The sequence below is a fragment of the Xyrauchen texanus genome, chromosome 33 (genome assembly GCF_025860055.1).
Source record: "Xyrauchen texanus isolate HMW12.3.18 chromosome 33, RBS_HiC_50CHRs, whole genome shotgun sequence".
Lineage (NCBI taxonomy): Eukaryota > Metazoa > Chordata > Actinopteri > Cypriniformes > Catostomidae > Xyrauchen > Xyrauchen texanus.
The window spans coordinates 40,896,768-40,924,620 of NC_068308.1; the positions used below are offsets into that span (position 1 = coordinate 40,896,768).

The 27,853-nt window shown below is 41.8% G+C and overlaps 1 protein-coding gene across 1 annotated transcript; it reads right to left on the minus strand.

The window, feature by feature from the left end:
• Positions 1–9,563: 9,563 nt before the first annotated feature.
• On the minus strand, positions 9,564–25,904 carry LOC127626720 (choline O-acetyltransferase-like). Its single transcript, XM_052102692.1, has 15 exons — positions 25,875–25,904; positions 25,400–25,409; positions 25,003–25,196; positions 24,732–24,850; positions 22,017–22,070; positions 21,550–21,712; positions 17,617–17,794; positions 17,274–17,443; positions 16,518–16,618; positions 16,186–16,311; positions 10,831–10,953; positions 10,603–10,744; positions 10,439–10,501; positions 10,226–10,363; positions 9,564–9,797 (listed from the first exon to the last, which is right to left on the minus strand). The coding sequence occupies exons 1-15, from the start codon at positions 25,902–25,904 to the stop codon at positions 9,564–9,566; spliced, it is 1,845 nt and encodes a 614-aa protein (XP_051958652.1).
• Positions 25,905–27,853: the final 1,949 nt, after the last annotated feature.

Below are 27,853 nucleotides of genomic sequence, written 5' to 3' on the forward strand. Positions count from 1 at the left end.
CTCTGTTTTAAGTCTGGTTTAGTCTGGTTTTAGTCTGGTTTACTCTGGTTTAACTCTGGTTTAAGTCTGTTTTAATTATGGTTTAACTCTGGTTTAAGTCTAGTTTTAGTCTGGTTTAACTCTGCTTTAACTCTGGTTTAAGTCTGAGTTAACTACTCTGGTTTAATTCTGGTTTATCTCTGGTTTAATTCTAGTTTAAGTCTGGTTTAAATCTGGTTTAATTCTGTTTTAACTCTGGTTTAAGTCTGGTTTAACTCTGGTTTAAGTCTGGGTTAACTCTTGTTTAAATCTGATTTAAGTCTGGTTTAACTCTGGTTTAAGTCTGGGTTAACTCTGGTTTAACTCTGGTTTAAGTCTGGTTTAATTCTGTTTTAACACTGTTTTAACTCTGGTTTAAGTCTGGTTTAAGTCTGGTTTAATTCTGTTTTAACTCTGGTTTAAGTTTGGTTTAACTCTGGTTTAAGTCTGGTTTAATTCTGGTTTAGCTCTGGTTTAACTCTGGGTTAAGTCTGGTTTAAATCTGGTTTAACTCTGGTTTAAATCTGGTTTAAATCTGTAAACCAATGTTTAAACTTGTAATCTGTTTCAAAGATGTTATTCTGATTACCGTTCTCTCACACGATTGGTCGTGCGCTGTACATGTCACTCATTCATGCGCACGAGCGCGTAATCTAATATTAAAGGCAGTTGATGAGCTGCATCATGGATTTGTCAAACTGAAACCCTAAGTTCGTTCAGTGACCTTCATGGGACAGACCTCTGAACTGCGTGTAAACTGAATCTGTGTTTGTTTCAGCAGCATCTGTTTTATTATAAAACAGCGTCTCTGTTTTTATCTGGCTCACAGTTCAAAGCATCTGCAGCAGCTGTTTGTGCAGTTTGAGGCTTTTGCTCCTTGATCATGTTAAAGATGAGTTTGATTAAATCTGAACACATCTGCTGTAACGACACACACACACACACACACACACACACACACACACACACACACACACACAGACACACACACAAACACACACACAAACACACACAGACACACGCTATATGATGCTCCCTTGCTCCCTATTTAGTGCACGACTTAACCTCCAGTGTGCTGTCTGTCTGCACTGGTCTCAGAACAGTTATAGGAGAGCTATATGATGCTCCCTTGCTCCCTATTTAGTGCACGACTTAACCTCCAGTGTGCTGTCTGTCTGCACTGGTCTCAGAACAGTTATAGAGAGATATAGGATGCTCCCTTGCTCCCTATTTAGTGCATGACTTAACCTCCAGCGTGCTGTCTGTCTGCACTGGTCTCAGAACAGTTATAGGAGAGCTATAGGATGCTCCCTTGCTCCCTATTTAGTGCATGACTTAACCTCCAGTGTGCTGTCTGTCTGCACTGGTCTCAGAACAGTTATAGAGAGATATAGGATGCTCCCTTGCTCCCTATTTAGTGTATGACTTAACCTCCAGTGTGCTGTCTGTCTGCACTGGTCTCAGAACAGTTATAGAGAGCTATAGGATGCTCCCTTGCTCCCTATTTAGTGCATGACTTAACCTCCAGTGTGCTGTCTGTCTGTACTGGTCTCAGAACAGTTATAGAGAGCTATAGGATGCTCCCTTGCTCCCTATTTAGTGCATGACTTAACCTCCAGTGTGCTGTCTGTCTGCACTGGTCTCAGAACAGTTATAGGAGAGGTATAGGATGCTACCTTGCTCCCTATTTAGTGCATGACTTAACCTCCAGTGTGCTGTCTGTCTGCACTGGTCTCAGAACAGTTATAGAGAGCTATAGGATGCTACCTTGCTCCCTATTTAGTGCATGACTTAACCTCCAGTGTGCTGTCTGTCTGCACTGGTCTCAGAACAGTTATAGGAGAGCTATAGGATGCTCCCTTGCTCCCTATTTAGTGCATGACTTAACCTCCAGTGTGCTGTCTGTCTGCACTGGTCTCAGAACAGTTATAGAGAGATAGGATGCTACCTTGCTCCCTATTTAGTGCATGACTTAACCTCTAGTGTGCTGTCTGTCTGCACTGGTCTCAGAACAGTTATAGAGAGCTATAGGATGCTCCCTTGCTCCCTATTTAGTGCATGACTTAACCTCCAGTGTGCTGTCTGTCTGCACTTGTCTCAGAACAGTTATAGAGAGCTATAGGATGCTCCCTTGCTCCCTATTTAGTGCATGACTTAACCTCCAGTGTGCTGTCTGTCTGCACTGGTCTCAGAACAGTTATAGGAGGTTATAGGATGCTCCCTTGCTCCCTATTTAGTGCATGACATAACCTCCAGTGTGCTGTTTGTCTGCACTGGTCTCAGAACAGTTATAGGAGAGCTACAGGATGCTCCCTTGCTCCCTATTTAGTGCATGACTTAACTTCCAGTGTGCTGTCTGTCTGCACTTGTCTCAGAACAGTTATAGAGAGCTATAAGATGCTCCCTTGCTCCCTATTTAGTGCATGACTTAACCTCCAGTGTGCTGTCTGTCTGCACTGGTCTCAGAACAGTTATAGGAGGTTATAGGATGCTCCCTTGCTCCCTATTTAGTGCATGACATAACCTCCAGTGTGCTGTCTGTCTGCACTGGTCTCAGAACAGTTATAGAGAGCTATAGGATGCTCCCTTGCTCCCTATTTAGTGCATGACTTAACCTCCAGTGTGCCGTCTGTCTGCACTGGTCTCAGAACAGTTATAGAGAGATATAGGATGCTCCCTTGCTCCCTATTTAGTGCATGACTTAACCTCCAGTGTGCTGTCTGTCTGCACTGGTCTCAGAACAGTTATAGGAGAGCTATAGGATGCTCCCTTGCTCCCTATTTAGTGCATGACTTAACCTCCAGTGTGCTGTCTGTCTGCACTGGTCTCAGAACAGTTATAGAGAGATATAGGATGCTCCCTTGCTCCCTATTTAGTGTATGACTTAACCTCCAGTGTGCTGTCTGTCTGCACTGGTCTCAGAACAGTTATAGAGAGCTATAGGATGCTCCCTTGCTCCCTATTTAGTGCATGACTTAACCTCCAGTGTGCTGTCTGTCTGCACTTGTCTCAGAACAGTTATAGAGAGCTATAGGATGCTCCCTTGCTCCCTATTTAGTGCATGACTTAACCTCCAGTGTGCTGTCTGTCTGCACTGGTCTCAGAACAGTTATAGGAGGTTATAGGATGCTCCCTTGCTCCCTATTTAGTGCATGACATAACCTCCAGTGTGCTGTTTGTCTGCACTGGTCTCAGAACAGTTATAGGAGAGCTACAGGATGCTCCCTTGCTCCCTATTTAGTGCATGACTTAACTTCCAGTGTGCTGTCTGTCTGCACTGGTCTCAGAACAGTTATAGGAGAGCTATAGGATGCTCCCTTGCTCCCTATTTAGTGCATGACTTAACCTCCAGTGTGCTGTCTGTCTGCACTGGTCTCAGAACAGTTATAGAGAGATATAGGATGCTCCCTTGCTCCCTATTTAGTGTATGACTTAACCTCCAGTGTGCTGTCTGTCTGCACTGGTCTCAGAACAGTTATAGAGAGCTATAGGATGCTCCCTTGCTCCCTATTTAGTGCATGACTTAACCTCCAGTGTGCTGTCTGTCTGTACTGGTCTCAGAACAGTTATAGAGAGCTATAGGATGCTCCCTTGCTCCCTATTTAGTGCATGACTTAACCTCCAGTGTGCTGTCTGTCTGCACTGGTCTCAGAACAGTTATAGGAGAGGTATAGGATGCTACCTTGCTCCCTATTTAGTGCATGACTTAACCTCCAGTGTGCTGTCTGTCTGCACTGGTCTCAGAACAGTTATAGAGAGCTATAGGATGCTACCTTGCTCCCTATTTAGTGCATGACTTAACCTCCAGTGTGCTGTCTGTCTGCACTGGTCTCAGAACAGTTATAGGAGAGCTATAGGATGCTCCCTTGCTCCCTATTTAGTGCATGACTTAACCTCCAGTGTGCTGTCTGTCTGCACTGGTCTCAGAACAGTTATAGAGAGATAGGATGCTACCTTGCTCCCTATTTAGTGCATGACTTAACCTCTAGTGTGCTGTCTGTCTGCACTGGTCTCAGAACAGTTATAGAGAGCTATAGGATGCTCCCTTGCTCCCTATTTAGTGCATGACTTAACCTCCAGTGTGCTGTCTGTCTGCACTTGTCTCAGAACAGTTATAGAGAGCTATAGGATGCTCCCTTGCTCCCTATTTAGTGCATGACTTAACCTCCAGTGTGCTGTCTGTCTGCACTGGTCTCAGAACAGTTATAGGAGGTTATAGGATGCTCCCTTGCTCCCTATTTAGTGCATGACATAACCTCCAGTGTGCTGTTTGTCTGCACTGGTCTCAGAACAGTTATAGGAGAGCTACAGGATGCTCCCTTGCTCCCTATTTAGTGCATGACTTAACTTCCAGTGTGCTGTCTGTCTGCACTTGTCTCAGAACAGTTATAGAGAGCTATAAGATGCTCCCTTGCTCCCTATTTAGTGCATGACTTAACCTCCAGTGTGCTGTCTGTCTGCACTGGTCTCAGAACAGTTATAGGAGGTTATAAGATGCTCCCTTGCTCCCTATTTAGTGCATGACATAACCTCCAGTGTGCTGTCTGTCTGCACTGGTCTCAGAACAGTTATAGAGAGCTATAGGATGCTCCCTTGCTCCCTATTTAGTGCATGACTTAACCTCCAGTGTGCCGTCTGTCTGCACTGGTCTCAGAACAGTTATAGAGAGCTATAGGATGCTCCCTTGCTCCCTATTTAGTGCATGACTTAACCTCCAGTGTGCCGTCTGTCTGCACTGGTCTCAGAACAGTTATAGAGAGATAGGATGCTACCTTGCTCCCTATTTAGTGCATGACTTAACCTCTAGTGTGCTGTCTGTCTGCACTGGTCTCAGAACAGTTATAGAGAGCTATAGGATGCTCCCTTGCTCCCTATTTAGTGCATGACTTAACCTCCAGTGTGCTGTCTGTCTGCACTTGTCTCAGAACAGTTATAGAGAGCTATAGGATGCTCCCTTGCTCCCTATTTAGTGCATGACTTAACCTCCAGTGTGCTGTCTGTCTGCACTGGTCTCAGAACAGTTATAGGAGGTTATAGGATGCTCCCTTGCTCCCTATTTAGTGCATGACATAACCTCCAGTGTGCTGTTTGTCTGCACTGGTCTCAGAACAGTTATAGGAGAGCTACAGGATGCTCCCTTGCTCCCTATTTAGTGCATGACTTAACCTCCAGTGTGCTGTCTGTCTGCACTTGTCTCAGAACAGTTATAGAGAGCTATAAGATGCTCCCTTGCTCCCTATTTAGTGCATGACTTAACCTCCAGTGTGCTGTCTGTCTGCACTGGTCTCAGAACAGTTATAGGAGGTTATAGGATGCTCCCTTGCTCCCTATTTAGTGCATGACATAACCTCCAGTGTGCTGTCTGTCTGCACTGGTCTCAGAACAGTTATAGAGAGCTATAGGATGCTCCCTTGCTCCCTATTTAGTGCATGACTTAACCTCCAGTGTGCCGTCTGTCTGCACTGGTCTCAGAACAGTTATAGAGAGCTATAGGATGCTCCCTTGTTCTTGGGTTGATTCAGCAGTAATGCTTCAGATCGTCTCACATTTACTCTTTAGGACCCCTCAGGACGACTTTAGGTTGTGAGTTTAGGAGTCAGACGGGTTATCCAGGTTTAGATTGTGCTGACTGGACTGAAGTGGTTTTAACGAGAGGAGAAGCAGGAATGAGTCGCTTTAGTGTTGATATAAAGGACAGCTGAAGAAAACATGCGCTGACCTTTAACTGCAACACATCCGCAGCTCAACATTGATTTACTGCAGCAGATTTTACTATGACAGATGCCGCATATAATCACATATATCAGTCCTGCCGTGTCAATACATCTGATAAAGCGACTGAAGCAAAAGCATTGTTGCATATTAGAGTTACAGATTCAATTGTGACATTATTGAGTCAACAGAAGTTTGCCATTGTGCTTCATCTCTTCATTTCAGTCTTTAACATGTGGTTTATTTATTCTCACAGCTCTCATATACTTTATGAGTTAATAATGTGACTAGTTTAATCTGACGTATAAAGTGATTGGAGGTTCATTAGAGGAGCGTGACGTCACAGCAGCGCCGTCTCCATGTTCTCAGCATCATTAGCTCATGCGTCGCTCGTTCTCAGCCAATTAAACCCTTGAAATGAGCGCTAGAGGAAGACAGCGGCTGACATCTCACAAATGCCATCGCGATCATTATGAGAAGTGCTTTAGAATAAAAACAATCTTCTGCTCTTTAATTGAGAGCTTTAAGAAGCTGTCGCCTCCAGTTCAGTCTGAGGAAGGAGGTTATTTTAAATTGAACTGATGTAAATGTGTCGTATTTGGTTGATTCATAAAATTCAAGAATTAAAACATTGTCATCAATCGTATCGATCGGTTTAATCAGTGGATTCAAGGTTTATATCACCTCACAGACGATCATCAGTTTAATCTGATTGGCTGACACACATCAGAGGCCTGATCAATATTGAAGTCCTTTTTTACTATAAATTCCCCTCCCTATCCAGTCAATCTCCACTTTAACTTTCACTTGCTTCTTCTGGTGTTTTTAGTGATTCACATTCTTCATGCATATCGCCATCTACTGGGCAAGAGGAAGAATTTACAGTAAAATGTAATTAAAAATGTACATTTAGTAATTTAGCAGACACTTTTATCCAAAACGATTTACAAATGAGACGCATAGCAACAATTAGTCATATAAAGTTTATCAACATCTACAGTGCCAGTCTTTCAAGGTGGCACTAGAGTATTAAAAGTGCTAGCACAGAAGAAAGAGACACAAGTCATTCATGTTGGTCTACCTATCATTATGAGGACCCTCCACACACAAAATGATTTTTATACTGTACAAACTAAATATCCCCTAAACCCAACAAGTCAAGTCAAGTGGTTTTTATTGTCGTTCAACCATATACAGTTAGTACAGTAATCAGTGAAACAAGACAACGTTCCTCCAGGACCATGTGCTACATAAAACAACATAGGACAAACACAGAACCACATGAGACTACACACACACACACTGAGTGGTTGTTAAAAATGAGCTGTTGTTACATATCTAATGAGCTGTTGGTACATGTCTAATGAGCTGTTGTTACATGTCTAATGAGCTGTTGTGACATATCTATTAAGCTGTCGTTACATGTCTAATGAGCTGTCGTCACATGTCTAATGAGCTGTCGTCACATGTCTAATCAGCTGTCGTTACATGTCTAATGAGCTGTCGTCACATGTCTAATGAGCTGTTGTTACATGTCTAATGAGCTGTCGTCACATGTCTAATCAGCTGTCGTTACATGTCTAATGAGCTGTCGTCACATGTCTAATGAGCTGTTGTTACATGTCTAATGAGCTGTTGTTACATGTCTTATGAGCTGTCGCTACATGAGCTGTCGTTACATGTCTAATGAGCTATCGTTACATGAGCTGTCGTTACATGTCTAATGAGCTGTCGTCACATGTCTAATGAGCTGTTGTTACATGTCTAATGAGCTGTTGTTACATGTCTTATGAGCTGTCGCTACATGAGCTGTCGTTACATGTCTAATGAGCTATCGTTACATGAGCTGTCGTTACATGTCTAATGAGCTGTCGTCACATGTCTAATGAGCTGTCATCACATGTCTAATGAGCTGTCGCTACATGAGCTGTCGGTACATGTCTAATGAGCTGTCGCTACATGAGCTGTCGTTACATGTCTAATGAGCTGTCGTTACATGAGCTGTCGTTACATGTCTAATGAGCTGTCGTCACATGACTAATGAGCTGTCATCACATGTCTAATGAGCTGTCGTCACATGTCTAATGAACTGTCGTTACATGTCTAATGAGCTGTCGTCACATGTCTAATGAGCTGTTGTTACATATCTAATCAGCTGTCGTTACATGTCTAATGAGCTGTCGTCACATGTCTAATGAGCTGTTGTTACATATCTAATCAGCTGTCGTTACATGTCTAATAAGCTGTCGTTACATGTCTAATGAGCTGTCGTCACGTCTAATGAGCTGTCGTCACATGTCTAATGAGCTGTCGTCACATGTCTAATGAGCTGTCGTTACATGTCTAATGAGCTGTCGTCACATGTCTAATGAGCTGTTGTTACATATCTAATCAGCTGTCGTTACATGTCTAATGAGCTGTCGTCACATGTCTAATGAGCTGTTGTTACATGTCTTATGAGCTGTCGCTACATGAGCTGTCGTTACATGTCTAATGAGCTGTCGTTACATGAGCTGTCGTCACATGTCTAATGAGCTGTTGTTACATGTCTTATGAGCTGTCGCTACATGTGCTGTCGTTACATGTCTAATGAGCTGTCGTTACATGAGCTGTCGTTACATGTCTAATGAGCTGTCGTTACATGAGCTGTCGTTACATGTCTAATGAGCTGTCGTTACATGAGCTGTCGTTACATGTCTAATGAGCTGTTGTTACATATCTAATCAGCTGTCGTTACATGTCTAATGAGCTGTCGTCACATGTCTAATGAGCTGTTGTTACATGTCTAATGAGCTGTAGTTACATGTCTAATGAGCTGTCGTCACATGTCTAATGAGCTGTTGTTACATGTCTAATGAGCTGTCGCTACATGAGCTGTCGTTACATGTCTAATGAGCTGTCGTTACATGTCTAATGAGCTGTCGTCACATGTCTAATGAGCTGTCGTCACATGTCTTATGAGCTGTCGCTACATGAGCTGTCGTTACATGTCTAATGAGCTGTCGTTACATGAGCTGTCGTTACATGTCTAATGAGCTGTCGTCACATGTCTAATGAGCTGTTGCTACATGAGCTGTCGTCACATGTCTAATGAGCTGTCGTCACATGTCTAATGAGCTGTCGTCACATGTCTAATGAGCTGTCGTTACATGAGCTGTCGTTACATGTCTAATGAGCTGTCGTCACATGTCTAATGAGCTGTCGTCACATGTCTAATGAGCTGTCGTCACATGTCTAATGAGCTGTCGTCACATGTCTAATGAGCTGTCGTCACATGTCTAATGAGCTGTCGCTACATGAGCTGTCGTTACATGTCTAATGAGCTGTCGTCACATGTCTAATGAGCTGTCGTTACATGTCTAATGAGCTGTCGTCACATGTCTAATGAGCTGTCGTCACATGTCTAATGAGCTGTCGTCACATGTCTAATGAGCTGTCGTTACATGTCTAATGAGCTGACGTCACATGTCTAATGAGCTGTCGCTACATGAGCTGTCGTTACATGTCTAATGAGCTGTCGTTACATGTCTAATGAGCTGTCGTTACATGTCTAATGAGCTGTCGTCACATGTCTAATGAGCTGTCGTCACATGTCTAATGAGCTGTTGTTACATGTCTAATGAGCTGTCGTCACATGTTTAATGAGCTGTTGTTACATGTCTAATGAGCTGTTGTTACATGTTGGCAGCGTTACGGTTACACGCGGTTACACATCACGGTAGATAATCATAGCAGGCTAATGTGTTTTATGTGTTAAATGGGATTCATTATATCATATCCTGATGATGTTATCTTAACCTGAAGTTTAATGTGAGTGAAGATGTTATAGTGTTTTAGTGTTTCAGTCTGTTGCTCTGATCTGCATCAGTGTATTTAGCACACAGGTTCCTCATGTCCTGAAGCGCCTGAGCGACAGCCGTCACAAACGCACCTGAACACGTGTCTTTACTGTCTCTGAAACTAGACACACTAAACATGATGTGATCGGCCTGCGGGTTGTAACACACGCCGTAACCGTCAGGAGTCACTGGACCGTAACAACAAAACATCTCCACCGTGGTGGAAACCTGGAAGAACAAACATCATAGAAGATCTTTATTGTACCATCATGAACACTGATCAGAAATATCACACTATAATGACATTACATTCACAGTGATGAACAGTACACTACAGCTACAAGACGAACACATCAATTATTGATATCTGTCTGCTTATAAAAGGGAAAAACATTTGTAATGGAAGAGCGACACAGCGTAATCAAATACGATCTCTTATTAGACGCTGTCTGAAGTTTTGGTTAGGGTTAGGTCATTTCCTCCACAGCTGTTATAGTTTAATATCTCTCGAATCACTCCAAACTCTCTTCAACATCATTTACTGTCACATCAGTATTTCATGTCCAGTATTATTTGATAAGTAGCCATGTAATAAGTGTACGCGGTCAGAGTTTATTTAGCTGGACTGAACATGAATCTCTTTATGTCGCTCTCACCTGACTGGTGGACAGGATGAAGTTGTTACTGATTTTATACGTTTCATCTGTGAAAATCTCTGGCATCTCCATTTTCAACTCCTTGGAAATTTCTCGTAATCCTAGTAAGTGATTGTCTATCCCCATTCCTGTGATGACCTGCAGACGAACGAAACGAATGATCAGCAAACAGATAAACGAATCTACAGACATCAGACATGCGTGTTCTCTCACCTGAACTGTGATTTGAGTCTGACCGTTTACAGCCGCTCGCAGTTTGTCCATCCGATCCATGTCCTGAACGGAATTAAACAATACGATTGTAATGTGAGTTTAACGGCAGATATTGTATGTATTCTCGGTCGCAGTGATGTGAGCATAAAGAGCAAATCTGGAACCTGAACGGATGTTGCATCATCCGTCATGAGCTTCACAAACGCTAAAGCCTCAGGAGTCGCCGAGCGAATGTTTTCCACACGACCCTCACGGAAGCGCCGGAGAGAAGCGCTCTCATAGGTGGAGACCGTCCTGCTGTGACATCTGACAAAAACACAAACATCACCATGTGTTCCAGGATGGAGGAAAATCCCCATCAGTCATTTTCATCAACGCTAGTAAAGGTTCACCTGTAGAAGGCGAGCTGTAGAGACACCTGAATGAACGCATCAGGACTCATTTTCTGCTGTTTGATGAACTGCTTCCCATAAACTTCAAAGGTGAAAACATTCATGTCCAGATTCTTCACAAGTCTAGAGAGAAATCAATCAAAATCTGAAGATGCATATTGACATCATACAGTGAATCTGAGACGAGAAGCTGGAATGTAAATTCTGAATGATTTAAAGATCATATATCATGTTTTGTATCACATATTGATACAGGTGATCATTCAGTTTTAATTGATACATTAAAGAGATGGGTGGGAATATCTAGGGTGGCTTTAGACTGGTTTGCTTTCTGTTTCTCGATTAGGACATTTGTGGTACCTGTTGTAGATGAGATGTCCTCCTCTTCAAAAATAATGGTGGTGTACCGCAAGGATCCGTGTTAGGGCCAATTCTGTTTTCTCTATACATGTTCCCTCTTTGGTTCAGTGATTTTAAAACATACATTTTAATTGCTATGCAGATGAGCTGCAGTTATATCAGTCATTGAATCCCAATGATTGGACTAGTTTACATGTTCTTCAAGAGTATATATTAGATATGAAGAAATAGCTGGCATTTAATTTTTTAGGTTGTCATAATCGGTCAAGGTTTTAAAAGAATCAGATTGAGTCAGCAATTAATCAGGTCGTCCTGAATATTCAGTAGCTGGTGAGAAATTTGGGAGTCTATTTTGACACAAATTAAAATTTGTAATATCATGTCAGGAAGTTAGTTCAGTCTTGTTTTTATCAGTTTACATTTACATTTATGCATTTGACAGACGCTCTTATCCAAAGTGACTTACAGTGCACTTATTACAGGGACAATCCCCCCCGGAGCAACCTGGAGTTAAGTGTCTTACTCAAGGACACAATGGTGGTGACTGTGGGGATCAAACCAGCAACCTTCTGATTACCAATGTATTATACAGAGCACTTATTACAGGGACAATCCCCCCGGAGCAACCTGGAGTTAAGTGTCTTACTCAAGGACACAATGGTGGTGACTGTGGGGATCAAACCAGCAACCTTCTGAGTACCAATGTATTATACAGTGCACTTATTACAGGGACAATCCCCCCGGAACAACCTGGAGTTAAGTGTCTTACTCAAGGACACAATGGTGGTGACTGTGGGGATCGAACCAGCAACCTCCTGATTACCAGTTATGTGCTTTAGCCCACTACGCCACCACCACTCCTACATTAGTTAAGGAACATTACAAATGTGAGACTTGTCTTGAGATTCAAGGATACGGAGAAGCTGATACATCAGCGTACTTTAGTACGGCTACAGTCTTTTATCATATTACTCTACATTAGGGCTGTCAATTGATTAAAATTTTTAATCAAATTAATTACACGGTGTCCCGATTAATTAATCGCGATTAATCGCATATACAAATATTTGCTGAGAAAGCCCCTCATATAACAATAACTCAATATATAATGATGAAATAATTATACATATTTATCTTTAAATATTTAAAAATTATATATATATATATATATATATATATATATACTATTCAGATAAATAAAATGCATTACATTCTTGTAGCAGACGAGTTCATCATTGATAAGACAGAAAGCGGCTTTAGAATACAATGTATTTATTATTACCATATTATTGATCATAAGTCAATCATTGGTACACAGTTCACATTCACAGTAATCCATTACACAAGTGAATTTATCAATCAGAGATTTGTTGTGAGGGCTTGTTTAGGTTAGGTTATCAAATCTGTGAAAACCAAATGAAACGTCTTTATAAAGCAAAGAAAAACTAGTTAAAATAGAGGCACATACAAACAAACAAACTTTTCATCACAGCGTTACAGAAGGAGCGGATCTATTTCAGAGAACATGTTTCTTAAATAAAGATTGACGGGGTAAAAACAGTGTAACCGTTTAAAGGACACCTCCTTAACCTCGTTGGTAATTAAATATGTATGAGGTAAAGACCGTACGACCTGTATCAGACATGCTTGTGTCGCGTCTCGGGTCGTCATAAAAATAAAATGTTTAGGTCACTGTGTCGAGTTAAATATAGTTTAATACTCAATATTTAAACACATATTAAGATCCCATAAAGATCGCATTTGCGCTCCAAGTGTTTTGAACGCAATAAATTGTTTTCTTCACTGTATAAACTGTGTGTTGATCACACAGCTGAAATTTCAATTACTGCCCCCTGGAGTAAACAGGTGGTACTACAAGCTGGAATTTCTCAGTTAAGCATTGCGATTAATGTGCGTTAATGTTTATAATGCGTTAATTTTTGTCAAATTAATCGCACGTTATTAACACGTTAAATCGACAGCCCTACTCTATATATTACATACATCTCTACATTGCCTACCAATTCATTTTAGGGTTGATTTTAAGATTTTATTAAAGGGGTCATAGAATGGTACATGCACTTTTTCAAGTTGATTGTACTGAAATGTGTGTTGGCTGTGCCTGTACACAACCATCCTATTATGATAAAAATCCATCCAGTGTTTTTGTTTTAATCTCCTTATATATTTTCCCCTGCCTCAAATCGAGCCGTTCGACCGTGTGACGTCACACGGTCGGACGCCCCTCCCAGGATTGTTGATTGACAGCAGTGTTTCAACACAGACCCGCCCTCGCTCGTGAGCGAGCTGTCAATCATAGTCCGTCATCATTGTTGATACACTGGAGCAGAATGGCGCCTAAAGCTACGTACACACTGCCAGCGACTTTATCGCTGCAGGTCGCCAGTGGCTGGCGGTGAAGTCGCTAGTGGGTGTTCCCACTACTGGTTGCCTAGTAACGTTTATAAATGACATTCACGGATGTCATTCCATTGCTGTTGACAGCGAATCTCTTTTCTTGCCACTAAAAACAAACATTTTGTAGGGAAAAGACTAAATATAAATGGAATCAGTACATAAAATGCTTTATATCAAAGATGAATGAGAAACAAGGCGTGCTGTTTGCCAGAGCGGCTGTTTATCTCGTGCGTAAAATGCAAATGTCGGTCTGTCTGGGTCCATAAAATCCCGTGATCTCAGATACACCTTTCCACGCAGTATTTTTCTTTAAAATGTCCTTGTACGTGGGAAGAGACATATCATAGAGCACTGGAACATTTCTAACAGCAAGAATTAGCCTTTCATCCATCTTTCCGTTACTGCAGGAGCTGAGAGAGAGAGATCGCGTGAGCTCTCCGTCGTCTCTCCTATTGGCTGTCAGCTTCCGTTAGTCGCTCCAAAGTTGAACTTTTCTCAACTTTGTCGCGTCGCTGGACACGCCCACATCTAGCGCCAACGGTCGCGACAGCTCAGTATCGCCGGAAGTCGCTGTGCTCGCATTGAAAATGAATGGTATTGAGTAGCTGTCGTAGCGATAGTACGCTGGCAGTGTATGCGTACCTTAGTGCGTACACACTGCCAGCGACATCGCGCGCGACAGACCGGCATTTGCATTTTCGCCGCAGATAAACCGCCGCTATGGCAAACAGCACCCCTGGTTTCTCATTCATCTTTGATATAAAGCATTTTATGTACTGATTCCATTTATATTTAGTCTTTTCCCTCCAAAATGTTTGTTTTTAGTGGCAAGAAAAGAGATTCACTGTCAACAGCAATGGAATGACATCCGTGAATGTCATTTATAAATGTTACTAGGCAACCAGTAGTGGGAACGCCCACTAGCGACTTCACCGCCAGCCACTGGCGACCTGCAGCGATAAAGTCGCTGGCAGTGTGTACGTACCTTAAGCGACTGTGGTGTTCTGTTCTTCGGTGTAATAACGAACACAGCAGTCATCTGAACCGCTGAAGACGCAGTGGCTGAGTTTTGTTTACGATGGGAATATTCCCCACGAGCAACGTCAATGCGTTCATGTTTGCGCGAATCATTTTTCACCAGACTGCTTTATAAACGAGGGTCAGTATAAAGCTGGTTTTGCTAAGAAGCTGCTGCTGAAAAAAGATTCGGTACCAACTATTTATATTCCCTCTGCACCTCCAGAAGAAGTAAGTGTAACCTTTTATTAACCTTTATATTAATCTTTGCAAATCGCTTGCACGCTTCACAATGAATGTGGCTAATGTTTACACTCAGGGTACATTACGGCATGTTTTCCATAACGTTACGACGTTCTCAATATAATTCATAATCCACGTTTATAATGAAGAACGCGTTATGGTTATTGTGTTATTAAAAACTGTGTAGCGCAGGTGTTACAGTTAACATGGTAACACTAAGTTACACCTGGTTTACTTGTATGTTACTGATTAAGAAGTAATGTCAAAAAACAGTTATAACTGCATGAAGATGAATGGTAACACAATACTGGCAAAATACTGTTTACATCTTGCAAATGCATATGATTCAAGACTAGAATTCCCCCAGAACGGAGGGAGGGGCGGGGTGACCAAACCTCATTATCATTTAAAGTCATATGCACTGAAACGGCGTGCTGAAAACAGAGCTGTTTTTGAGCAGGTAAAATTAGTGTTTTCTTAAAATACTAATGAGAATTTTTAATAAAAGTATATTACAAAGTTTTCATTTAGACCCTAAAGATTCATATTAACTTGTACAAAAATGGCATTATATGACCCCTTTAAAGACATAAATAAAAGGCATTGCATTGGTTGCTGCCAGATTATTTAGCAGAACTTTTCAGAATTTATAAAACAGTTGCTAGGTGGTTTATGTGTTGATACAACAAGTAAAGTGGTGGTGGTGTAGTGGGCACATAACTGGTAATCAGAAGGTTGCTGGTTCGATCCCCACAGTCACCACCATTGTGTCCTTGAGTAAGACACTTAACTCCAGGTTGCTCCGGGGGGATTGTCCCTGTAATAAGGGCTCTGTATAATACATTGGTAATCAGGAGGTTGCTGGTTCGATCCCCACAGCCACCACCATTGTGTCCTTGAGTAAGACACTTAACTCCAGGTTGCTGCCGGGGGATTGTCCCTGTAATAAGTGCTCTGTATAATACATTGGTACTCAGAAGGTTGCTGGTTTGATCCCCACAGTCACCACCATTGTGTCCTTGAGTAAGACACTTAACTCCAGGTTGCTCCGGGGGGATTGTCCCTGTAATAAGTGCTCTGTATAATACATTGGTACTCAGAAGGTTGCTGGTTTGATCCCCACAGTCACCACCATTGTGTCCTTGAGTAAGACACTTAACTCCAGGTTGTTCCGGGGGGATTGTCCCTGTAATAAGTGCACTGTAAGTCACTTTGGATAAAAGCGTCTGTCAAATGCATAAATGTAAATGTAGATCACATCTGAAATGTCTTCTGTTGATGGAGACAATATTGTAAAACACACTTCTGTGTGTTCACCTGTGCAGGTGTTCTGCGGCTGAAGCCAGTGAGCCGTGAATCTGAGGTGAACATTTCCACAGTAATCTGTGCGGATGAGGAAGTTCAGAGTCGCTGCGGCTTGAGATCGGCTTACAGGAGCTCCGACTGCAGGAGAGAAACATCCGTCACTTCAGATCGAACCGTTCTCATAATCCACTCATCAAGCTTGTGTTTTAATGTCTTGTTCATTTCTTAGATTCTAAAAACAGCTCAAAAGAGTAAAAGAGAAGCTTCTCATATGGTGATGAAAATGTTCACAGTCTGATCAGATGTGTGTTGTGATGGTGGCAGATGTATTTGTGTTTACAAACATGTTTTTCAGGATGTATTCGGCACACTGCACCAGAACGACGCCTTCAAACGGAGAGTGTTCACACACGACTCCACATACACCATCTAAACCGACCACAAACTGAGAGAAACACAGCGACACTTTCATGAGTAAAAAAAAAGAGGCGGTTTACAACTAACTCGTAATCAATGATTTCATTTGGTTCTGCAAATGTACTGATGCAGCATGTTGTGTCGCCGTCACTAAATGGAATTGTGGCATAATTACTGTTTTCCCAACACTCCCCCCATCTCCCATTGGCCAGATGAACAGATAGTCCTGCTCAGGGGTGGACTGGGAAGAAACATCAGCCCAGGATTTTACAACTAGTGGGGGGTTTCGCTGTTCTTTTCTGCATATTGCAGTACCATTTTGTGGCCCATTCTGCATAACATGGCGGCTCATTTCCTCTTATCGCGGGCCATTAGGCCCATTTCGTGGCCGGCCCACCGGCCCGACCTGTTCTCCCGATGGCCGGTCCACACCTGATCGGCCCCAAAGTGCGTCTGCCCAACAGGAAAATGCCGGTATGCCAGATTACCAATCCAGCCCTGGTCCTGCCCCGGTCCTGCCCCAAACGCACACCATTGAGTCAGAAGTTGACATGACGTCACAGTGTTTGCACTCTTCAGGAGTCCAACTACCTATGAATTATTGAAGCTGAACATTAAACTGAGAAAGTATTTTAACACCGATGATGTGAAAGTGTTTTCATTTACTGTGTGTTCAGTTTTACCTGTAGAGGTTTGTCGTACCAGCGGTTCGCTCCGTTTTGATCAGGTCCTCCTCCGTGCAGCATCAGCGCAGCTCTGTTGGCGTCGCTCGGCTCGAGTCCCGTCGGATCATCCAGACAGACGACACACATGCAGCGCTCCATCAGATCCAGAGACGCTCCGTTCACAGGATCTAACACACATTACAAACATCACCAGTGACTCGTAACACGACTGACCGTCAAACACACTCGAGATGAGCCATTTCACCCGCTGCTTTACTATGAACTTCAGACTCAATACATACGAGCGTTTGATCCATCTATCACTGTGAGTTATTACTAATATTTTCATGTTGAAATGGACCTTTCATCAGCTCATCTCGGGTTCGAGCCCAGTCTGTCCGGGTGTAAGAGGTCATCAGTCCCATCGCCGGCTGCGTCTGCTCAGAGTTCTGCGTCTGCGCACAGATCCACTGCAGCTGCGACTGCACATCCGCTTCATTCAGTTTACTGGATCCTTCCATCAGATTCAGCACAAAGAACTGAGAACATGAACATGAGGAACATCTTCAGGAAACACAAAGATCAAGACAACATGGCCGGGTGAGGGACTCTAATGAGGGTTAGTAATATCTCTCAACACATAATGTAAGAAACAAGAGAACAATAAAGTAAAACAAAAATAATGTTTTTGATTTGAGCTTTAATTTGATGATGACTAACGCAGTAGTAATGTTTGTTCAGTCACTATTGTGTTTAGTTGGTTTAGCGCAGACGGATCAGCGAGACAAACGTGCTGCTGGTGTCGGCGACTCCCTGCGGCTCCGGATCTCTGATTGTGTTATTGAGTTTTCAGACTGGACCTCATTACAGACTCTTCCTGAATGATTTCCAGGTAAAACCCCTCGACTGCATCGGGCTCTGTTTGACGTCTGAGAGACGGGCTGATGCAGGAGCGATTGAAGAGCATCTGTCAATGACCCCCTGAAGACCTGCAGTTATTTTAAGAGCCTCTCAAACCACAATTGTGATTAGTTGAATCAGACTGAGGTGACCGCAGATATCCTTCAGTGCCCATCCTTCATTCAGGGCAGTGTAGTTCTGGTAGATTTAGAACAAGTGCTTTCCAGCAGCAACGTTCCGCCACAAACAAACACAAAATGGACAATGATTGGGGGAAAGCCCTGCTGGTATTCACTAAGCAAAATGCGAAGAGCTCTAGTACAACTGAAGAACAACCGTAAGATTAGTTGAGGTGGGTTTTAAACCCCCAAATTTTGGTGTTGTTGTCCAGAGTTTTAATCAATGCACCACACAATCGTTCAGTCTAATTGACGCCAAAGAGCCATTGCTGCGATACTGGTGTTGTTCATGCAGGTTATGAATAATTTTTGTATTATTATTTCTGTCTGCTATTGTCTGAAGACTTTTTTGAAGTTTTGTTTGAATTGACTAAGCAATTTGGCCATTATATGGCACTTATTATATGACAAACTGCTCAGGAACCTTCAGGTCATGAGGTCCATGATGCACACCAATTTACTTTTAAATCCAACAAAGCATTCAAAAGATACCTCATTTTACAGCATTTTCAAATGACAAATGGCGTAGAGGCAATATAGTGGAGATCCTGATGACCCAAGAATTCCATAGCCTCGTGATTTTAGGCAAAAGTGTTCAAAAGGTGGGGACAGAACTGGCTTTTTTTCCTCACATTTCTTGACCCATAGGTGATGTTGTCACCAAACTTGGCATGAAACAAATTTTGTTTAGATAGACTAAAATGTGGCAGAGATACAGCCTCACTTCCTGTTTTGCATCAATATCGTCAAATTTGTTTTGCCGTAACTTACAAACGGTAATGAATATCACAATTCTGTTCAGTAATTTCCATTTATCTCAGTCTGAAGAGAAGAGAATAGAAAATATGATAAAGGCACAAGCCGAGATGGCGGTCTTTGTAATGGGCCGAGTTTTAATGGAAGTAAACGTTCATCATAAGGAGAGTATTTAGTGACCATTGTGACAGTCTAGTTTGATTCACAAACAAATTTCTCTTTTGAACCAGTTCTTTTAATATGTTTTTTTTTAACTCATTTAGAGTCATTAAATTCACTGAATCAACATTTGACTCAATTACTGAACTTCATTTATCATTACTTTCAGAAATAAAGCAACAGTTGTTTTTATGCTAAAACTTTAATTAGTATCATTGTGCATATGACAATGTGTACTTAAATTGTTTTTTTTGTAATAAATTATATTTTAATTCAAATAAATATTGTTGTACTGTTATTTTCATTAAAATATAATGTACTCATTTGTTTTTAAACTAAATATACCGTAATCTGTAGAAAACACTGATTTGCAGAGGTGGGTAGAGTAGCCAAAAACATTACTCAAGTAAAAGTACAATTACTTTTTAAATAATCACTCAAGTAAAAGTGCTCATGTTAATAATTACTTGAGTAAGTGTTAGAAAGTGTCCAATTAAAAGAGTACTCAAATAGCGAGTAACTATTTACTTCCACATATATTCCATTAACATGTTACATTATAATTATAATAACAACAATAATAATTATAATTATATTGGAAATTCTGTCATCATTCACCATAACGTTGTTCCAAACCAGGACTTTCTTTCATGCACCACAATCAAGGAGATGCGACTACAAGCCTGCTTTGACTGCACTGATTGGAGTATATTTGAGGCTGCAGACACCAATCTGGACAAGCTCACAGATACAGTGACATCATATTTCAGTTTCTGTGAGGACATGTGCATTCCTATTAGGACTTATTTAACATAGAACAATGAAAAGCATGGTTTACAGCTCAACTCAGGCAGCTCCGTCAGGCAAAACAGGATGTTTACAGAAGTGGGGATAAAGTCTTGTACAATCAGGCCAGGAACACACTGAATAAGGAAATCAGAGTGGCTAAAATAAGCAACTCTGATAAGCTGAAAAACACGTTTTCAGCTAACGGCCCTGCATCAGTGTGGAGAGGCCTGAAAGACATTACTAACTTAAAGACACCATCCCCCAATACTGTAGTGAATCAACAACTGGCTGACAACCTGAATGTGTTTTACTGTAGATTTGAAAGGCCCAATCTCACATCCCACACCCACACGGACCTTCACTTCACACAAACACCAACACCTCCTGCAACCCTCCTCCTCCCCCCTCCTGCTACTCAACCTGCGAAGATGTGTGCCTTGTCTTCCGGAAACAAAAGACGAGGAAAGCAAATTGCCCAGATGGTGTTTCACCCACTTGTCTAAAATACTGTGCTGACCAGCTGTCCCCATCTTCACACAGATCTCCAATAGATCACCGGAGCAGTGTGAAGTTCAATGTGACTCTACCCTCCGTAGCAACCAGCCCAATTTGGTTACCCCATGTGACTCTACCCTCCCTAGCAACCGGGCCAATTACATTTACATTTATGCATTTGGAAGACGCTTTTATCCAAAGCGACTTACAGAGCCCTTATTACAGGGACAATCCCCCCGGAGCAACCTGGAGTTAAGTGCCTTGCTCAAGGACACAATGGTGGTGACTGTGGGGATCAAACCAGCAACCTTCTGAGTACCAATGTATTATACAGAGCACTTATTACAGGGACAATCCCCCCGGAGCAACCTGGAGTTAAGTGTCATACTCAAGGACACAATGGTGGTGGCTGTGGGGCTCGAACCAGCATCCTTCTGATTACCAGATTACCAGTTATGTGCTTAGACCACTACACCACCACCACTCTCACCCCATGTGACTCTAACCTCCATAGCAACCGGGCCAATTTGGTTTTCTTAAATTGGAGCTGTAATTTAAATCTTGAAATATCCGCTTGTCTTGGTGTAAAATGAAGGCATTGTGTGGGAAATTAAAGTGTTTGTTTGAGCGCTTGCTGTTGGAGTGATGAGCTCCACTCGAGGGACAGCGTGCTGCTGTATAAGTTCTGCTGTTGTAAAAAATTCCTTATAAATTACGCATTTAAAAACACTCAAATTAAAACCAATAATGGAACATCAGGAACGTCGCCTATTGTAATGAAGTAAAAGTACACTTTTTCATTAGAAATGTACTTGAGTAAGAGTAAAAGTACCCATAGTTAAACATACTCATGAAAGAACATTTCTTTGTTTCCAAAAAGATACTCAAGTATATGTAATGGAGTAAATGTAGCGCATCACTTCCCACCTCTGCTGATTAGAACCGTGAACAGACTGTCTGAACACTGAACCGCTCATCTCACCAGACGAACACTACAGAAAAACAAAACCACTGACCTGATTCTTACAGGCCACAATCACATGTGCAGCATCTGTGGTGATGAGTGTGTCCCGCTCTTGTCCGGCTCGTCTGTACGAACTGAAGAGATGCTCGTACTGATTCATACACAGACGAGATTCACACGACTGACAGCAAACCACATCCACTGGAAGAGTCTTACTACAACACACACACAGACGCACATGCACATACACACACGCACACATGCGCACACATGCGCGCACACACACACACACAAACACACAATCACACACACACACACACAATCGCAAATGCACACACACACAAACACACAATCACACACACACACACACACAATCGCAAATGCACACGCGCGCACACACACACACACACACACACACTGCTCAGAGCTCATGTCTCTCTTATTGTGGTTTAGTGATGAAGGTAAAAGCTGACTGATTGATTGATTGATTGATTGATTTGAATAAAGGACTTGATTTACCTGTCCACTAAATTCTTGTACTCACAAACACTCAGAATGAGACGAGCAGCAAACCTGCACAAACACAACAAACATAAAAGAATAAAAACACTTCATATACAATATCTGTCCATATAATTACATCTGATTGATGCAAACCATTAACCCTAACCCTAACCATAACCTAACCCAAACCTAACCCTAACCTAACCCAAACTATTAACCCTAACCCTAACCTAACCCAAACCTAACTCTAACCTAAACCCAAACTATTAACCCTAACCTAACCCAAACTATTAACCCTAACCCAGACCTAAACCCAAACTATTAACCCTAACCCTAACCTAACCCAAACCTAACCCTAACCTAACCCCAAACTATTAACCCTAACCCTAACCTAAACCAAACCTAACCCAAACCTAAACCCAAATTATTAACCCTAACCTAACCCTAACCTAACCCAAACTATTAACCCTAACCTAACCCAAACCAAAATTATTAACCTACACCTAACCCTAACACTAAGCTAACCCAAACCTAACCCAAACTATTAACCCTAACCCAAACCTAACACAAACCTAACACAAACCTAACCCAAACTATTAACCCTAACCCAAACCTAACCCAAACTATTAACCCAAACCTAACCCAAACTATTAACCCAAACCCAAACCTAACCCAAACTATTAACCCAAACCTAACCCAAACCTAACCCAAACTATTAACCCAAACCTAACCCAAACTATTAACCCAAACCTAACCCAAACCTAAACCCAAACTATTAACCCTAACCTAACCAAAATGATTAACCTACACCTAACCCTAACCCTAACCCTAACCAAAATGATTAACCTACACCTAACACTAACCTAACCCAAACCTATCCCAAACTATTAACCCAAACCTAACCCAAACTATTAACCCTAACACAAACCTAACCCAAACTATTAACCCAAACCTAACCCAGAATATTAGCCCAAGCCTAGCCTAGCCCAGGCCTAGCCCAGGCTATTAGCCCTAACATAACCCAAGCCTAGCCCAGGCTATTGACCCTAGCATAGCCCAAGCCTAACCCTAGCCTAGCCCAGGCCTGGCCCTTACCTAGCCCTAGCCCAGGCTATTAACCCAAGCCTAGCCCAGGCTATTGACCCAGGCCTAGCCCTAGCACTAGCCTAGCCCAAGCCTAGCCCAGGCTATTAACCCAGGCCTAGCCCTACCCAAGCCTAGCCCAGGCTATTAGCCATAGCCTAACCCAGGCCTGGCCCAGGCTATTAACCCTAGCCTAGCCCAGGCCTAGCCCTTACCTGGCCCTAACCCAGGCCTAGCCCTAGCCCAGGCTATTAGCCCAGGCCTAGCCCAAGCCTAGCCCAGGCTATTAGCCCAGGCCTAGCCCTAGCACTAGCTAGCCCAGGCCTGGCCCAGGCTATTAACCCAAGCCTAGCCCTTACCCAAGCCTAGCCCAAACTATTGACCTGACCTCACAGGCCTAACCCAGGCTATTAGCCTGGCCTGACCCAGGCCTGGCCCTTACCTAACCCTAACCCAAACCTAACCCTAACCCAAACTATTAACCCAAACCTAACCCAAACCTAACCCAAACTATTAACCCAAACCTAACCCTAACACTAACATAACCCAAACCTAACCCAAACTATTAACCCAAACCTAACCCTTACCCAAACCTAACCCAAACTATTAACCCTAACCTAACCCAAACCTAACCCAAACTATTAACCCTAACCTAACCCTAACACTAACCTAACCCAAACCTAAACACAACCTAACCCCAAACTATTAACCCTAACCTAACCCTAACCTAACCCAAACTATTAACCCTAACTAATCCTTACCTAACCCTTACCTAACCCAAACTATTAACCCAAACCTAACCCATTTTACAATTACATTTACATTTTTGCATTTGGCAGATGCTTTTATCCAAAGCGACTTACAGAGCCCTTATTACAGGGACAATCCCCCCGGAGCAACCTGGAGTTATGTGTCTTACTCAAGGACACAATGGTGGTGGCTGTGGGGATCAAACCAGCGACCTTCTGATTAACAGATTACCAGTTATGTGCTTAGACCACTACACCACCACCACTCTCACCCCATGTGACTCTACCCTCCCTAGCAACCCAAACTATTAACCCTAACCTAACCCTAACCTTACACAAACTATTAACCCTAACCTAACCCTAACCTAACCCAAACTATTAACCCAAACCTAACCCTAACTCTCACACACACACACACACATACACACACACACACACACACACACACACACACACATGTTGGTCTACCTATCATTATGAGGACTTTCCATAGACATAATGACTTTTATACTGTACAAACTATAGATTCTACCCTCTAAACCTAACACAACCCCTAAACCTAACCGTCACAGAAAACCTTCTGCATTTTTACATTTTCAATAAAACATTGCTTAGTATGATTTTTAAGCGATTTGAATTATGGGGACACTAGAAATGTCCTCATAAATCACATTTATAGCATAATACCCTTGTAATTACTAATTTGTAACTTACAAAATTATCCTCGTAAATCACAAAAACACGCACACACACACACACACACAATCACACAGAAACACACACAATCACACACACACACACACACACACACACACACACACACACACACACACAGACAATCACACACACACACACAGTTTCTTGCATGTGAATGAATTAGTGCTCTTGATTCACTCACATGAGAGCGTCTCTCTGTTCTCTGAAGGGTTGTTTGGGGAACACCAGCGCAGGACTGGAGTTCACAGGAAGTGGCAGTCTGTTGTTCAGATACATGTCCTCCAGCCAGTAATCGTACACCTGACACAAACACACTCTTATGTCCTGCATCTAATTAAACTCATCACAGTTTATGTCCTGCAGTGGATCAATAGTCACAGATGCTGTTATTATTGATATCTGTTGTGACGAGATTAAATGAGGGATGTACAGAAGATGTTTAATGTGTGTACCCAGTTCTGTGTCTCGTCTCGTCTCTCCAGCAGCTGTTTCTGGAGTTCTTCCCCGACACCTCCATGTTTTCCAAATGTCTCCACGATGGCTTTGGTGTTTCGGAACTGTGTTTCAGAGACGAGGTGTTTCACTGATCTCAGGTATGTGTCCAGCGTGTGCTGCAGGTCTGGGACGGGCACTTTAGGCAAAATCTGTTAAAGAGACGAGAAACAGGACATGAGCCCGAATCTAACCCCATAAATAACATAAATACCCCTACTTGTAACCCTTTCTCTGATATCTCAATCTCTTACTCTGATGTTCCACTGACTGAGGATGAGTGGGTAATATTTGGGTGTTTGTGCCCGCTGATGGTGGTTTTGCCCTCCGGTGCTGCTGCATTAATGAGTAACTGATGAGAGTCTCTCTCTGAAGTTTTGTTGCTTTCAGCTTTTAATAAATAATGTATGCGATTAAGACAAATGGAGGGAAGATTTTAAAGCCTCTGTCAGAGAAAAACATGTTTCCTGCAGGTCGAAACACTGTTTTGATTAAGAAAATGCAAATGTTTTACTAATATTTAAGAAGTGTATCATCTGTTGCGATTCTATTCAGATGATTTAAAGAGAGCATCAGCGATGGTTATTTATTTGTCATTTTGATTCCGGAAAGACTCTAAAATCATGTTCATGCAGCTCTTTTGTGTTTGCTGATGTTTGATGTTTCAGGACCTTGGACAAGAACTTTCCTCTGAACAGCAGAAACTCTCAGAACAACAGTTTCATTTGCAATATGATCATTTACAGCAGATTTAACCACATCCGTCTGATGTTTCTCATTCTGTGCGACTATCAAATGAATAATAAGAAAACAAGAGTAATAATGCTCTCACATCTTTAGTGTCTCTCTTCAGGACGGGCATCATGAGTTCGGCGGGGTTATTATCTGTGAAAATGATCAAAATGCGATCACACATGATCACACATGATCACACATGAACACACATGAACACACATGATCACAATAATGTGCAGACACTCGCAACGATTATTTATGATCTGAATCATGGGAATAATTAAGAATAGTTTGCCAGTAAAATTGATCTCATTTGTTGAATTAGTCGGAACTGAACTGTCAGCAAATGAATTGTCGCACATGTGTTCATGTGTTCATGTGTTCATGAGTTCATGTGATCATGTGATCATGAGTTCATGTGTTCATGAGTTCATGTGTTCATGTGTTTATGTGATCATGTGTTCATGTGTTTATGTGATCATGTGTTCATGTGTTTATGTGATCATGTGTTCATGTGTTTATGTGATCATGTGATCATGTGTTCATGTGATCATGTGTTCATGTGTTCATGTGTTCATGAGTTCATGTGATCATGTGTTCATGAGTTCATGTGATCATGAGTTCATGTGATCATGAGTTTATGTGATCATGTGTTCATGTGATCATGAGTTCATGTGTTCATGAGTTCATGTGATCGTGTGTTCATGTGTTCATTAGTTCATGAGTTCATGTGTTCATGTGTTCATGAGTTCATGAGTTCATGTGATCATGGTGTTCATGAGTTCATGTGATCATGTGTTCATGTGTTCATGAGTTCATGTGTTCATGTGATCATGTGTTCATGTGTTCATGAGTTCATGAGTTCATGTGTTCATGAGTTCATGTGATCATGTGATCATGTGTTTATGTGATCATGTGTTCATGTGTTCATGTGATCATGTGTTTATGTGATCATGTGATCATGTGTTCATGTGATCATGTGTTTATGTGATCATGTGATCATGTGATCATGTGTTTATGTGATCATGTGTTCACGTGATCATGTGTTTTGTGTTCATGTGATCATGTGTTCATGTGATCATGTGTTCATGTGATCATGTGTTCATGTGTTTGTGATCATGTGATCATTTGATCATGTGTTTATGTGATCATGTGTTCATGTGTTTATGTGATCATGTGTTCAAGTGATCATGTGTTTATGTGATCATGTGATCATGTGTTTATGTGATCATGTGTTCATGTGATCATGTGTTGTGTTCATGTGTTCATGTGTTCATGTGATCATGTGTTCATGTGATCATGTGTTTATGTGTTCATGTGTTCATGTGATCATGTGTTTGTGTTCATGTGATCATGTGTTTATGTGATCATGTGATCATGTGTTCATGTGATCATGTGTTTATGTGATCATGTGTTTATGTGATCATGTGTTCATGTGATCATGTGTTTTGTGTTCATGTGTTCATGTGTTCATGTGATCATGTGTTCATGTGATCATGTGTTTATGTGATCATGTGTTCATGTGTTTGTGATCATGTGATCATTTGATCATGTGTTTATGTGATCATGTGTTCATGTGTTTATGTGATCATGTGTTCATGTGATCATGTGTTTATGTGATCATGTGATCATGTGTTCATGTGATCATGTGTTTTGTGTTCATGTGTTTATGTGATCATGTGTTCATGTGATCATGTGTTTATGTGATCATGTGATCATGTGTTTTGTGTTCATGTGTTTATGTGTTCATGTGTTCATGTGATCATGTGTTCATGTGATCATGTGTTTTGTGTTCATGTGTTCATGTGTTCATGTGATCATGTGTTTATGTGATCATGTGTTCATGTGATCATGTGTTTATGTGATCATGTGTTCATGTGATCATGTGTTCATGAGTTCATGTGATCATGTGTTCATGTGTTCATGTGATCATGTGTTTATGTGATCATGTGTTCATGTGATCATGTGTTCATGTGTTCATGTGATCATGTGTTCATGTGATCATGTGTTTATGTGATCATGTGTTCATGTGATCATGTGTTCATGAGTTCATGTGATCATGTGTTTTGTGTTCAT